The sequence below is a fragment of the Rattus norvegicus genome, chromosome 1 (assembly GCF_036323735.1).
Source record: "Rattus norvegicus strain BN/NHsdMcwi chromosome 1, GRCr8, whole genome shotgun sequence".
NCBI lineage: Eukaryota > Metazoa > Chordata > Mammalia > Rodentia > Muridae > Rattus > Rattus norvegicus.
Window position 1 is genome coordinate 270,125,127 of NC_086019.1, and position 15,488 is coordinate 270,140,614.

The window sequence follows — 15,488 nt, forward strand, 5'->3', positions numbered from 1 at the left end:
GATGGTGTCTAGACAGTTATGAGATGTGTGGGAACTCTTAAATCAGGAAGAGGCAAAGAGAAGCATGTGTTCAGGGTTCTGCCTGTGTCTATTCAGTGTTTGTATAGCCGAGAAAGCTTTAGACTAAAATAAGTGGTATTTGGCAAGAAGTGGTACTGCATGCTGACAAATTGATTGTGCTCTTTTACTGTGATAAAAATGAAAATTCATGAGGCATTTTGTTTTCTTTGCCCTGATGATTAAAGTGTCTACTTGGCTCCATGCAGAGAAGGCCCTTGAAGATTTATATGAGACACCTGTATGGCATCCATCACAGGCTTCTGGGCTGACAGAGCAGCTCTGCCTTGTGGTGTTCAAAGTGTCAGGTCTGAAGGAGGAAGTTAAAATGGCCTCCGATGGGGGTCCCTGAACCAGACTAGGGTGGCATCCTTTAGTGAGGATTTTGGAATTTTAAAGAAAGATTTATTTATTTGGGGGCCTGGAGAAGTGGCTCATGTGTTAAGAACTCTGACTGCTCTTCCAGAGGATTCAGGTTCAATTTCTAGCATATACATAAAAAAAAAATCCTATTTTGTAAAATATAGATTTATTTATTTTTATTTTATAAGTATGAGATTTTTGCCTTTATGCATGTAGTGCACTGTGTACATGCCTGGTCCCTGCAAAGATCAGAAGAAAGAGCTGAATCCCCTGGGACTGGGGTGGTTGTAATCCTCCATTTGTGTGCTGGGAACCAAAGCTGGGTTCTCTGTAAGAGCAAAAAGTGCCCTTAAATGCTGAGTGATCTCTCCAGTCCCTTTGATTTTTTTTCAAAATTTAAAATCACATTTTATTTATGGGTTGGGATTTGCATATACCATTCTGCAAATGTGAGATTAGAGTATCACATGCAGTAGTAAGTTCTATGTGGTTCCTGGGACTCAGATTAAAGTTGTTGGAATTGGTGGCAGGTGTCTTTATACTCTGAACCATATTGACAGCCTAGGGTTTTGAAGTTTTAATAAAGGACTTGCCATTACTCATCTGTTGCTCACATGGAAGGGACTTTGTTTCTTATAAGACTGAACGTAGCCTGGCCTAGCATAGGGAGAAATTTGGAATTACAATATTCATATGCAGTCATTTACTAGCTACTGTTGCACTGAGTTTTATGTAGCTCAGATTGGCCTCAAAAGCCTAGGCATATAGCTAAAGATGAGCTTTAACTTCTGATTTCTTATTTCTACTCCTGAAGTGTTAGAATTATAGGTGTGTATCAACATGCCTGTTCATACGGTATTGTGAATCAAACCCAGGGCCTTGTTTGTGTTAGACAAGCACCAATTCAGCTAGAACTTTAGCTCCCACTGTATCTGAAACTTACTATAACCCAAGTTGGCCTTGAACTCATAGAAATCTCCATATGAGTGTCTGGCCCCGTATTATGAGGTCTTAATCTGTTCATTTACTGGGTCAGCAAGAGTCATTTCTCATGGCTCTGTGTCTGGCTCTGTGCTAGGTGCCTGGATGTTTGAGAAGTGAAACATTCTAGTCCCCTGCTAGCTCTGAAGCAGACTAACCATTTATATTCCTGTCCTGTTGCCTTAAAGACTGGAGGGGGCATCCCAACTCATTCTCTTAGCTGGCCTGGCAAGTGCATGAAGGTGCCTATTTGACAGCTAGTCCTGGGCAGTCATGTTTTTCCGGACCTCATCTTCTGGAAGATGGATGCTCTAGACTCATAGGGCAGAAGCAGCCTAGACCTAAATGGACCAACAGATATCTGGATTACTTAGTGTCTTAGTTAGTTTTTCCTGTTGCTATGATAATAATACCCTGATCAAAGGAACTTAAGGGAGAAAAGGTTTATCTTGGCACTTATTTGAGGGTACAACCTATGGATGCTGGTGAAGGCTTGGCTGCAAAAGCTTGAGGCAGCTGCTTACATTGCATCTGTGAAAAGGAAGCCAAGAAATGAGTGTTCCTACTCAGCTCACTTTCTCCTTTTAATTCAGTAGTAATAGAATAATGCTACCCACAGTGATAGGTCTTCCCCTCTCAAGGTAGACAGTTCCACACAGGCATGCCAAGAGCCTAACCTAATCCAGATACTCCCTCACAGGTATACTCAGAGCTTTGTGTCCTAGGTGATTCTAGATCCTGTCAATTTGACATATTAACATCACTCTTGGGTACCTTTTATTCCCCATGAAGGTTGCTACCTGGTGGCATTGACATAATCTCACCTACTTTTTAGATTCAGGTCTTTGTCTATTGTTACTGTGGATTTCAAGAGGCTAAGAAACGCAGGCTAGATCTGTAGTCAGCAGAAACCGTGGTCAAACTCTAGCACTGCTGCCTACTGGATCCTCAACCTTATGCTGACTCTGATTAGGGCTTTATTTTCAAGCATCTGAAATACAGAGTGGTTGTAGTACCTGTGGTGGTTTGAATATGCTTGGCCCAGGGAGTGGCACTTTTAGGAGGTGTGTCCTTCTTGAAGTAGGTATGGACTTGTTGGAGAAAATGTGTCATTGTGGGGGCGGGCTTTGAGACCCTTCTCCTGGCTGCCAGGAAGAGCCAGCCTTCTCTTAGCTGCTTTCTGATCAAGACGTAGAACTCTTGGCTCCTCCAGTACCATGCCTACCATGATGATAGTGGACTGAACCTCAGAACCAGTAAGCCAGCCCCAATTAGATGTTGTCCTTTATAAGAGTTGCCTTGGTGATGGTGCCTCCTTACAGCAATGGAAACCCTCACTAAGACAGTACCTTCACATAGACAGGCATGTGGTGTCTAGGATGGGGTTTAACATACAGCAAAGTAGCTCTGTGTTTGTTACCTATTATTACTTCAGTTATTATTATTATTATTATTATTATTATTATTATTTTATACCTGGTAGCAAAATAAGGAAGGCCACTGTCTGACCTAAACCTTTTTCTTTCTTAAAAATAGCCCTGACAAAATCAAATTTAGAAAAATCTTTATCTAAATTCTGACATCAGAGACTAGAGAAGTGGCTTCATCAATACAGTGCTCGCTCCACAAGCATAAGCACAAGATAAGGATCTGAATTTAGATCTCCAGAAGGCTCGATGCAGTAGTGTATGTTTCTATTCCTGACACCAAGGAGACACTTGAGGAAGCAGGACTAGGTGGATTCCTGGAACTTTCTGGCCAGCCAGTCTATGTGAATTGGTGAGCTCCAGGTTTAATGAGACTGTATTAGAAAATATAGTGGACAGTAATTGAGGAAGAAACCCAGTGTTGGCCTCTGACTTTCACACACTTGCTCATGCACATGTATGTGTACTCACACACATATTACATACACACATGTACATGCCCTTGCACACACAGTCCCAACGTCAACAGATGACAACTCTAAGCAATATCTAAGTCTAGATCTCTGCTCCCCTGTACTAGATCCTAGTAAAACACCTCCCTCTGCCGATTCCTATCTGAAACACAGACACTGGGTAAACTCTTGTGCCTTTGAGCACACATCCATTTCCCTCTTTAGCACCTTCAGCTCTTCATTAGACTAAAGCCAGGCTAATCACAGGTGGAAGGCTCGAAAGAAGTTGACATGGTTTGCTATTTACCAAAGTACACAAAAGATCTGGGTTGTACTCCAACAGGGAAGCTTGGAGGAGGAATCAGAGGAGAGGCTTCCTGCATATTTTTCTCTGCATACCAAGAATGAGAACTAAGGGGCAGGCCGAGATTCATGCTAAATAAGACTGGTCTGAGGTTGAGAAAAAGTCCTGGGCACCCAGTGGTGAAATGCCTGCCATGAATAAACAGGCTTAAGGCTGTCTGAGTTTTCCAATGGGAATCATGTTGAAGGAAATCATGTTGAAGACTGAGAAACTGCTAACCCAGAGACATCACGACTTTTGGAAGACTGTTATTACCACCATCTTCCCAGGCATTCACTTCTCAGGCTGCTTGGCTGCATAGCTGTTAGCATTACTATACCCTGGCCAGTGACCCAAAAGGAAGCAGGGACACCTGGTGAGGTTTGGGGATGCTGTAGCTCTGACTGGTACTGAGAGACCTGGACGTCCTTTGTTGTTGTTGAATGGGAGGCACCTTAGTAACAATTACCTATCACCTAGTGCTTTTGAGTGACCCTCATTTCCAGCAGATTGACCATGGAGGGATGTCCAGGGAATGGCCTGAGACTTGGAAGTGGATTGTTGTTTCTATTAGTTTGCTGCTCCATAGCCCATTTTTTTTTTTTTTTTTTTTTTTTTTTTGTGCATTCACCTATTCTGCTGCTTGGGCCAAGCACTGTTGTGGGTGCACAGTTGTTAGCCTGACCTTACAGGGAACTACCTGGAAAACTTTCACAAAACGTTCATTCTGACTCTGTTGATATAGTCTGTCTGGGAGTGGCCTGGGTATTGACTCTTCTAAAACTGTACAGGTTTGAGAGAAAACAAACAAATAAACAACCAAGTGAGGAATGCCCTGGGACGGTTGCAGCAGGAGCCCAGGGTAGAGAGCATCACTCACCCTAAGCCAGGCTTAGGTTGCTCTGTGGCAGGCTCGGTCTCAAGTCACTGGGAAGCTCTGCCTCAGCTTGCAAAGTAAAACAAAGTTCTGAGCACCACCTGTTTTTTACCCCCTGAATAAAACTGGATGGCTGGCGGTCATAGATCTTGCTTTTCAGGCTCTTCATTGATGATTTTTTTTTTTCAGAAGTGTTGCTTTTCTTCATTTGTGAAAATTTCGACATTTGTGAAATTCAAAATTTGTGAAAGTTTATCAAAATAGAAGTGAGCATTGGGTTTGCATTTATGTTTCCTACTTGCTCCCAGCATTCAAAAGTACCAGCACTGATATTCCAGGTGACTCTTCTGCCACAGGGTGTCATGTCCTCTGAGTAGTGTGCAGAGGTGAGGTTTTCAGTCACTGAGACGTTTTGGAGTAGAGGGGAGCAGTTCAAGTCCAGTGTTTCCAACCTCCCCTTTTGGAATTGGCAAGTAAGAGAGTCGGACCTAGAACCCAGATCCTGACTGTTTCCAGCTCTTCCTAGGATTCTGGGCCTGCCTCCCCTAGCTGGTCCTTCCATCCCCTCACCCTACCCCTTAACTTACCACTTCTTCATTTGATTCCCTCTATGAGAAAATATCCAAGTTCTCTGCTTTTTTGTACTTTAAGAATGAGGAGGAGGTCACTGCCTGACTGAGGTTATGGTACTGAGGTTAGGGGTTTGAGTATGAATATCACATCTCCACACTCTGCCAGTCTCAGCCTTAGCCCCTTCCTAGATTTCCAGGTACCTTTCTGATGTGCTTTGAGGGTCACCCAAAGCACCCTGCCCCTGCAACCCCTGGTACCCAGATCTTCTTTCTTCAAAGCTGCAGGCAGGCACTCTTCCTTCCCTTCTACTGGCAACCTGGGCTCCAAAATACATTGGTTTTGACGTGTGGCTTATCCAAGTGCCACCAACTGTGTAAAAACTGGGGTTTCTATTTATGATATTCCCAAGATATGTGACAAGCACATGGTACTGGTAAAACTAGAAACCAGAATGAGGGGAAAAGAGGCACAGGAAGATGGCATTTGGTGAGGGTGTGTTTGTGTAATGTGCCATATGTCATTTTTATTCATATAAAACATCATTCTTGAAGTAATCAGAACCAGCTCAGCTGTTGCTAACTAAATACCAAATGTTTCCCTTTTCCTGCTCCTTCCAAGGGGCAGACTGTGAGGAACTGCCCTTACTCAGGATGCTATCACTCCTCTCTAACGTCACAGACTATTTTTCCTCAGAGCCAAAGCCAGACTGCTTTTTCCAGGTTTGGCAGGAATTTTTGAGAGAAAGTTAATTTCAAATCGCTTTTTCTGTTTATTGTGTTAGATGTCTTAGGGATCATGAGGAACTTACCTTCTTAACCTGGTGCTTCAGAGAAATACAGTTTAAGTACAATGGCATGGATATCTATCTGGTGGAGAGATGGCGGCAGGAATCCTTTTTGGAGGCTGCCCCACCTCTACCCGCAGTTTACTATAACATGTGGTTTCATTTCAGAGGGCTCCGGTGTTAGCATTTCCATTTCCTCAGGAAGCCACATTCCATTCTTGCTCTTATTCCTGAAATGGAACGTACATTTTCCTTGGCCCAAGTTCAAGGAGTGCCTGGGGCAACAACGAAAACAGTCCTAAGAAGGTTTCAGTCATGGTCACCCCTCCCTACACTGCCACCCATGTAAGTCCCATGCTTGCTACAGAAGGATTGCTGCCAAGACTCCAAAAGCCCCAGGAGGTGGCATGGGTATCGGATGGCTAGTGTTGAACTCAGGTCTTGTGGATATCAGAGGAGAGCTCTGGTGTCCTCTATGTCTATGCTCTGGCCTTCTGGTTGCCCACTAAGTGCCCACATACCACAGAGTCTTAATTAAGAAAGTATGTTCCCATTTCATGTAACTGGAAAAGAATGTAAACAATGACAACATTTATTTATCTTCACTATCAATATCATTCCTGTTTCTGAGTCTTAAAGGAATTAAGATCTTAACCGCAGGCATGAGCTATTGAGAGACATGTGGCTTCATTCAGAGTGAGGGTCCCCGTGCAAGGCAAAGCTGGTAATAGAGCTGAACCCTCCCAGAGCTTGAATCCAGTGGCTCAAAGACAGAGAAGTAACTCAGCTTGAGAGCTGCTTTCACGTTGTCAGGGTGTCAAGCCTCTTTTCATTGGCTCCATTTACTTATCTTTCTGAGACTTCAAAGCAGTAAAAGCCTTCATTTCTATCATCTGTTATCCTGGCTGCTATTCACACAGGACAGACCATATGCTGGGACTGGGTGGGGTGCTCCTATGTGTTGGTGTCAGCAGTTCACAGGGCAGCTGAGCCTCTGGAAAGGGATTTACCCAAGACAAACTCATTACCCAGGGCCATTTGCTGACTGTCAGCATTATTTCTGTGGGCAGTTGGATAATCCTGTTATACAGAGGGGATGTCTCAGGCGCTGTGGCCTCTACACACTAATACCAATTGTAACCACCTTTTGTGAAAGACAGCCATGATATAGTCATGGCAAAACCCACACGCAGCTGAGGATATCCATTCTCTGAGCCAAAGGATACAGGTAGGACTCAGATCCCAACATATTGCCAGCTTTGTAGGAATTCTTACCTAGTCATGCACCCTGTCTGCCTCTGAGACACAAGAAGGATGGGATGCTAGGATATTTCTGAGCTGGTGTACTAATCAGCAGTGCAAACATACTTTGTAGAATCTCTGTGCAGATCCAGCTTTTAGTGGAAGGGGAAGCAGTGCTTAATTGTGAGTGGCATAGGACCTTGCTGTAACTGATTTTGTACAGAGGCTTTCATTTTGAGTCATCCAAATACTGTTTAGAGCTGAAAGGCTTATTAGTCAGCCCACTTTTGTTGTAATACACTGAAACTTAAAATAAATGAGCTTAAGGGTAAAAGGGAATCTGTTGGTTCATGTAACAAAAGATAAACCAGAAATAAAGCACATGACTTCTAATATGGCTGGATCTAGACTTTGGTTGTTATCTGGGACATTGCTCAACTTGATGTGGCTGCACCTTCATTCTTCTGTTGTTTCGTTGTTGTTGTTGTTGTTGTTTTTTCCCTTTTATAACCACAAACTAGGCAACAGCAGCTCTTGGTATATGTATTGCTAAGCTTTTCAGATTTCAAGAGAAGCCCTAACTTGATGGTGAACACTTTTAATCCCAGCACTCAGGAGGCAGAGGCAGGTGGATCTCTGAGTTGGAGGCCAGCCTGATGTACAGAATAAAGTTCAGGACAGCTGGGGCTGCACAGAGAAACCATGCCTCAGCAAACAAGCCAACAAACAAACAAACAAAAAAGGATTTCAGGAAAAGACCAATGGTTCCTTTCTTTTTTTTTTTCTTTTGGGGGGGGTTCTTTTTTTCGGAGCTGGGGACCGAACCCAGGGCCTTGCGCTTCCTAGGCAGGCGCTCTACCACTGAGCTAAATCCCCAACCCCCAAATGGTTCCTTTCTTAAGAGTAATTCTGCTGCTTCTGATCTTGGTAACTGTAGACATACTTTGACTCTCACAGCTGGTTCATATGGTGTGGATCCAGGTGCATGCTAGGAGATACCTCACATTCCACGAATTCTAGGCACTCAGGTATTATCCGGCTTGCTAGTGGTGTGAGTTTGTATATGTGTCTCCGTCCATGACGGGCTAGAAATTTAAGAATGTTCCTCCCCTTAGGAGAGGAGAACTGTTCCAAACAGGGGCAGCATGTTCAAGCACAGATCTGGATTCCACCTGGGAAATTTAGATCCAGTTAGTCTAAAGGAGCTTGGGGAACTCTAGTTCTCGGAGGATGCAGACATAACCCTGCATGGAGCAACACTGCCCTTGAGTGAGGCCACAATAAGGAGTTTCTCATTTTATGACTGAAGAAGCAAGCTTATGTCAGAAGCCATGTAGGAAAGGCTAAAGGCATACAAGTGTCATTCTGGAGATGAGACATCATATAGTGTGGTCTGCAATAGATAATTTTGAATTGCAGGCTTTCAGTAACCTCATCTCAATATTGATTCTTGCAACTAATATGCCTTTCCTGTCATTATTAAATTAATATAACAATTTCTGGTCACTAGCCCACCCTATTGGGCAGATTTTCTGTAAATCAACGAAGATGTACTCTTGTAGTAATGCTACAAAGTGGGGAAATCTGTTTTATTCCTTGGCCTCTTCTTTTTGCTCTGCCCCTCCATTGTTTAAACAATCACCACCACACAAAGAACTCATGATCCCTTCCCAGCACAGGATCCTTCCCAGGTGCTAAGCCAGCAACTGCACTAGCAGCTAAGGCAGTGCCAATGATGGCTGCATTTTTCCTCCTGTGGCTTCTGTCCCCCTCCCCACATTTCTTACTCCCCCATTGAGATTAATGGAAGATTTCTTAATTCCTAATACTGATAATATAAATTTCCTAAATTTATACAGGTAATTTTGAGCCCCCTAAGTATGAAGGCTGCAATTGGGGCTCTGTGAACCTTCATATGTCATGTGTTAATCACACTAAGATAGAAAGCAGGGTTGAAACAGAGTTTTGATCAGGGAAAACATTTCCTTTAGGCGAAGCCATTTTCTGATAACTAAAAGTCATCAACTGGAGATGAACCATTTATTGTAGGTGCAAGGACAAAAGATAAAATATTGACTAGATTTATCTATACAGAACTTCAATGCTAATGAGACACTAATGAAAAGATGATTTGCCTCTTGACAAAATCGTGCTAACTTAGACATAAGAATTATTGTTCTAAACTTTTAATGAACCTGTGGAGCTAGTGACAGATAATGAATGTTCAGTTAGACCTTATTCAATTTATGATTTGAATTTATGTTTGAACTTTTTGTGAACTTTTGAAAAAAGATGCTTGGAATATCATGTGATCATGTATTCTGAAAAAGTACAAGAACTAGGACCAATGACAATAAGAACAGAAGCAGAATAGGAGCAGAGCAGAGCAGAGCAGAGCAGAGAGAGAGCGCACAGGCAGAACAGAGAGAGCAGAGAGAAAGAAGGCAGACTTCTTAACATGAGACAAGTTTCTTCTTAACAGCAAGTTTCTTCTTACTAACAAGGATAGGTTTTTTTGTTTTGTTTTGGTTTTATACTCCAAAAAACAGTCGGTTTTCTTTCTTTTCTTCCTCTAAGTAATAAAAGTTGGAGCTTTTATTCACCCAGAATGAGTGAGTTCTTTCTTTGCTGGTGCTTGCACAGTGAAACCTGCTGGGGGGGGGGCTTTTGCTCCATCTACCATGTATGCATTTGTAAGTATAGGTGTAAGTAAGTGTGTATGTATATTTGTGGAGTTGATGAGACTGATGGTTGGGCCTGTGACATGTCTGTGTATATATATAAATATGTGTGTTTTTCTGCATATTGCCTGTGTAAAAGCCCCCCCCCCTGCAAACATGCCTTTCTTTTCCTGACTCACAAAGATTTAGTTGCTCTCACCTGGCCAGTGAGAGGTGAGGCTCTTGGGCAACAGAGAAAGGAACTCTAACAATTATTAGTTAATTCTCTGCTGCTGCCAGCAGGAATTAATTACCAAATATTTATCTGTCTTTGTTTATACGTATATACACAAATAAGAGTTAGAAGAGTTCAGAGTTTCTTGCTGGGCAGTCTTGCCAGCCCCAGATATTTAAGTTTTGTTCTATCTAAAGTATTGACCCTGAAAATAGCCCATTGCTTTTATCGGGAAGTCTGCTGTCACATAACCCCAATCTCCAGTGCTTCCCCCAAGCCACTGCCTTACAGAGAGAGAGAGAGAGAGAGAGAGAGAGAGAGAGAGAGAGAGAGAGAGAGAGATCGATCTCGAGATCTCAGAGAACCTGTGCCAGGCAAGCTCCTGGGAAGCTTAGATAGCTCAGGTTATGTGACTTAATATTTTTCTTTCCTTTGGTTATCTTTATTGAAATGTCACTGCTTGCCTGCAATGCAGTCATCAATTTCAATTGTATAATTAAATGACTTTTATAAACATGTACAGCCGTGCAATCACCAGAGTCAAGGCATAGAACATTTTTATAATACTCAACTTCCTCCATCTACCATGTGCCTCTGTCATGAATTCCCTATTTCCCACTGTTGTTCTGATTTTGGTCACTGTGGATTTGACTTTTTTGAGTTTTAGACTTTTGGGATTAACTGTGCATGTAGCTTTTGCTTCCAGATCTTGGACCAACACAATGCTGCTTGGGCTTATCCATGCTGTGTTTGCTCTTGATGTCTATTTGTTTGGCCTGAGTGATAAGTGGTATTTGACTACAGAAGTGTGGCATCTCATGGTTTTTCGTGTGTATATTGTTAGATGTCCAGGGGTCACTGGACCCAGGAAAGGCCTGGGTTCCTCCTGGAATGGACTTGGCTTTTCTAACTTCAGGTCTCCTTTTCTTTACTATTGGTCATATGTTCTGGTGACAGAGGAAATCAGTTCAGCATCACATTACATTGCAAAGGGGATGGATGTGAAAACAGAGATTAGCATTTGATCAAATGGTGACTCTCCACCTGCTTTATAAATAAAGCTTTATTAGATACAGAATTCCCATAGACAATTCATACAGTGCCAGGGGCACTTTTCATTACAACTCCATCGCTGAGTAACTATGACCCAAATCATACATCATACAGACTACTACTAGTTTTCACAAAATTTGGAGGAATACACCAGACCAGGCATTGCCACCAGAAGTAGACAAAAGTAGAGCTTTGGAATACTAGATAAAAGTGAGCTTTAGTATTGACTGTGGAGGCCATCTTTAGACCTTTAATCAGTTTGTGAAACTGGCAGTTAAGGAAGGCTCCAGTCTGTGAAGGGACTTGGCAGCTGATCATTCTGATGCCTTTATTTTGTAGATGAGAAACTGAGGCCTAGAAAGGCCTACAAACTCAAGCCCATGATTACATGGATTGACAGATGAAACTGCTTCTAGCCAGCACCTTGTCTCTCTGTGGTATCTTTGGATTGTGAGAGGCCCAGATCTGAGGACATTGCCTTTGGTCTTGTTATTCCTTTAGCTGGTTGACATCTTGGCAAATATCAGCCTGACTTGGGAAGATAGAGAAAAAAGAGGCTTGCTGTACTGTGTTTGAATATAGGCATTGAGACACTTAGACTTATCACCAGGCAAATTCATCCTCCCACGTAACACGACTTACTGATGCTCGTCTTCCTGCCTTGGCTTCTATCCCCAAGCACCTTGTACTTCCTTTAAGCCATTCCTCCATGTCTACTCTGAGACACCCCATATTAGTTGCATACTCTGTCCTGATTCAAGGGGTGATCTTTAAAATTAAAAGAACCTTCTATTATCAAGAAGCAAGAGGCCTTAGAAGAGAGTTTGCTGGGTGAATAAAGGAAACAAAACAACAAAGTCATAATGCTTGGAAGAGACCTGCCAGTGATGGACAGGACCCAAGGCAAGGATTCAGGTTTTATAAGAGTTGGTGTGTACATGTGAGTGTGTGTGTGCATGTGTGCGCGTGTGCGTGTGTGCGTGTGTGAGTGTGTGTGTGCGTGTGTGTGTGTGTGAGTGTGTGTGTGCGTGTGTGTGTGTGTGCGTGTGTGTGTGTGTACGTATGAGTGTCTGTGTGTGTGTGTGTGTGTGTGCGTGTGTGTGTGTGTGTGCATGTTCCTGGTATGTACAGCTTCGCAGATTGCCTTCCGCGCTCTTGACACTCCCCAGGAAACACTGAAAACCTGATTGTGAGTATCACAGTCAGCACTATTGGAAGATCGAAGGGCGTCTACCCCTAGATGACCCCGAGTTGTCCTCCTCATGTCTCCAGCCTCATTATCATTAGACTTCTCAGGGACTATCTGCCCTTCATATTCATCTTCCCACACTGAGAACTTTGCTTTGTGCTTCCTCCTGTCACCTTGACCATTCCTACTATGGCCTCATCCATTCCCAAAGGAATCTGAGTTCCACTTGCTTTTGTGGATAAGAATAGAAGATCCTTATTGGAGACTGAGAACAAAATCTGGAAAGACAATTTCTGGTTCTTTTGACCTTTACTGACCAGCTAGTAAGTTGCTTTCTTGTTTGGGATCTTCTACATGGTTTGGAGAAGCAGTGAAAGTGTGTGTGTGGAGGGGGGCGGGGGCGGTGTTCCTGACAACTTGTGTCAGAATCACATGGTGTTTACTGTGCCCGTGTTTATATCAGTCTTGTTTCCATACTGACAAGAAACACCATATGTAGGGGAAGAAATTCTGTCATATGAACTCTTAGGCAGTCACAATATGGTACATGAAATCTCATAATTGCTTTTGGAAGCAGGGGGTTACCTTGCTCAAATCAAATAAGAGGTATTGTGCCCTTTCCCATAATTGAGTAATTGGTAATTTGCTCTGTTTCCAGAATTTTATAGGGAAAGCTCCTTGATTGGGGGAAGGTGCAAAGGTTTGTTTTTCTTCCCCAGGGTGTGTGTGTGTGTGTGTCAGAGGATGACTTGGCATGGGGCTCATTCATGTTGATCAGAGTATCTGCTTTAGAGAAAGCCACATTTGTGAGTGACTTCTGTATATATGTTTGACCCATGAGTTCCCACTAAAATAGCCCCCGCTTTTGAGCCATTTGCTCATGAGAAGAGCAATGTATACTCTTTGTAGTTAATGTCAGATATTAATGCCCAGGCTTTAGGCCCAGGCTCTACCTTCCTGGAAGAAAAAATAAAGTCCTAAGTCCTCAGCACTCTGAAGTAAGCAAGCCTCTTTCCAGGAAGTTTTAGAAGCAGCTCTGGGGCTAGAGTCACAGGCCCTAACTGTAGTGGCTGGGTCTGGGGCATGAACCACATTCTGAATTTATGGAGGAAATAGGTCTCCAATTTGGCTATTATTCAGTCAAGTGCCATGCTTAACTTTATCATCGTGTTGGGGAGAATGAAGGTTACGATTAGATGGGGCCGAGTCATTTACCCATTCTTTTTAGGTTTTATGAGAAAGGGTTTCTCTGTGTAGCTCTGACTTTCCTAGAACTCCCTCTGTAGACCAGCGTGGCCTCCAACTCACAGATATCCACCTCTGCTTCCTGAGTGCTGTGACTAAAGATATGCACCACCACTGCCCTGGCTGCATTTGCTCATTTTTGAACCTGTCATTATGGCTAGAACACAGGTGACTCTGATTTGTGAAGGCTGAGTCACAAACCATCTTAAGAAGTTGGGAGGTATCAGCATCCCAGAACCAGAAGGTTTGGTAGGGATTTGTTCAGAGGTTTGGGGAGAAGATGTTCCGTAGAAGAAAAAATGAAATAAATTAAAAGAATTTAGATCCAAGCTAATAAGCTTAAAGATGCTGTAATGTCATTGCAGGGAAAGAATCCTGGTCCCAGTCAGATATGCGTTTTGTTTTTCATAGGAGGGAAAACAAAGAGGGTGGAAGAGATGTGAAATAAAAAAACATCCAGTGCTAGCACTTCAGCTCCTGGCTGTGGGCTGGGTGGATCACCTTGTTTCTACTTCAGAACCCCCTTGCTGGCTTAGTGGCTAAAAGATAGTCACTTCTTGTTTCTGTGCCTATTTATCTGGGAAATGCACAGTTTTCATTAGAAGCATCCAAAGAGTGGGCTTTACTTCAACTGGGTTAAAATGGGAGAAAAATAAAGCAATAAACAAGGAGGAGGAGGAGGAGGGAGAGGAGGGGGAGGAAGAGGGGGGAGGAAGAAAGAAAGGAAAGAAACAAAGAAACAGAGAAAGAAACAAAGAAAGAAAGAATGAATGAACCAGTACAAAACTATCCAGTAGGATGGTTTGAATTATAAGTAATTTAGGATTTTTTTTTAAATTGCTCTAAACAGAAGGAATGTGTTCCCTTAAATCAGCTTTTCAAATGTAGTATGGGCTACAGGCATGATTTGATCTAAATATCTGGATATTTCAAGGGACTAACTCTGCTGTTTTCTCAGTTATGATGCCCAGGTTCAGTCTCCTCACAGCAGCTTTTCACACAAGGTCAAGGACACCATTGTCCGCACTGGCCTCCAGAATGAGAGAAAGTACTGGCTGGTTTGGCTTAGGCCATGAGCCTGAAACCTTTACCCAGTCACCAGAACCAGATTCTGTTTCATGTTGTTTGGCTAGATAGGAAGTGGAGCTGTGATCGCCAGAACCACTAGGGTGTCCATATAGAAGTCATAGTCCTGCAAAACAGAACCAGGTGTGGCCTGGCACCATTCTCTGCTCTAGACTTCTCTCTCCGGTCTGCAGACCCTGCAAATACTGACTTCAGTTCCCCAGTATCTTGCTCCATCTACCCAGAATTCTGGACCCAATTCACCACACTTTTTTCGTCTTATCTCCAGACAGAGATTACTACAGTCTATGTGACAAGCAACCAATTGGGAGACTGCTTTTTCGACAATTCTGTGAAACCAGGCCTGGACTGGAGTGCTACATTCAGTTCCTGGACTTAGTGGTAAGTCCCTGCTAAGTGGCCCTTGGGTCTTCTGTGTTTGGCAAGTTTTTTTTTGTTTGTTTCTTTGTTTGTTTCTTTGTTTTTGTCAGGAGGAAATAAAGATGGGCCTGATGGTTTTGAAGTGTGAAGAATCTAAACTCTTGTTCCTTGAGAAACTGGGAAGGTTTAATAATGTTGAGATAACTCTTGGGTCCTGTTGCTCTTCCTCTAGTTGAAATGCTTCAGGTAAAATACACAGCTAGTATTTTTGTCTACATGTTTACCGTCTGTTTCCCTAGGGAATGCAAATGTTTTGCTTTTGAGCTTCTTGTTCACCTCCTCCAGCAGAGTTCCCTGAACACACAGGCACTGTCAGTAAACTCCTGTTCAGTGAGTGCCCATTGGCTATTTCTTCTTCTTTTTTTTTTTTTTCTTTTTTTCGGAGCTGGGGACCGAACCCAGGGCCTTGCGCTTGCTAGGCAAGCGCTCTACCACTGAGCTAAATCCCCAACCCCCTCATTGGCTATTTCCCCAACCACCTCATTGGCTATTTCAAGATAA

General features: G+C 43.0%; 1 protein-coding gene across 7 annotated transcripts in view; it reads left to right on the forward strand.

Annotated features, from left to right (window-relative positions):
* The window catches only part of Grk5 (G protein-coupled receptor kinase 5), a 193,981-nt gene that overhangs the window by 110,813 nt on the left and 67,680 nt on the right, over positions 1-15,488 (forward strand). For all 7 annotated transcript variants that reach the window (XM_039088820.2, XM_039088800.2, XM_039088827.2 and 4 more), the window contains one exon: positions 14,836-14,948. In XM_039088820.2, the coding sequence (XP_038944748.1) occupies positions 14,836-14,948 (113 nt within the window). The remainder of the gene's footprint in view (positions 1-14,835; positions 14,949-15,488) is intronic.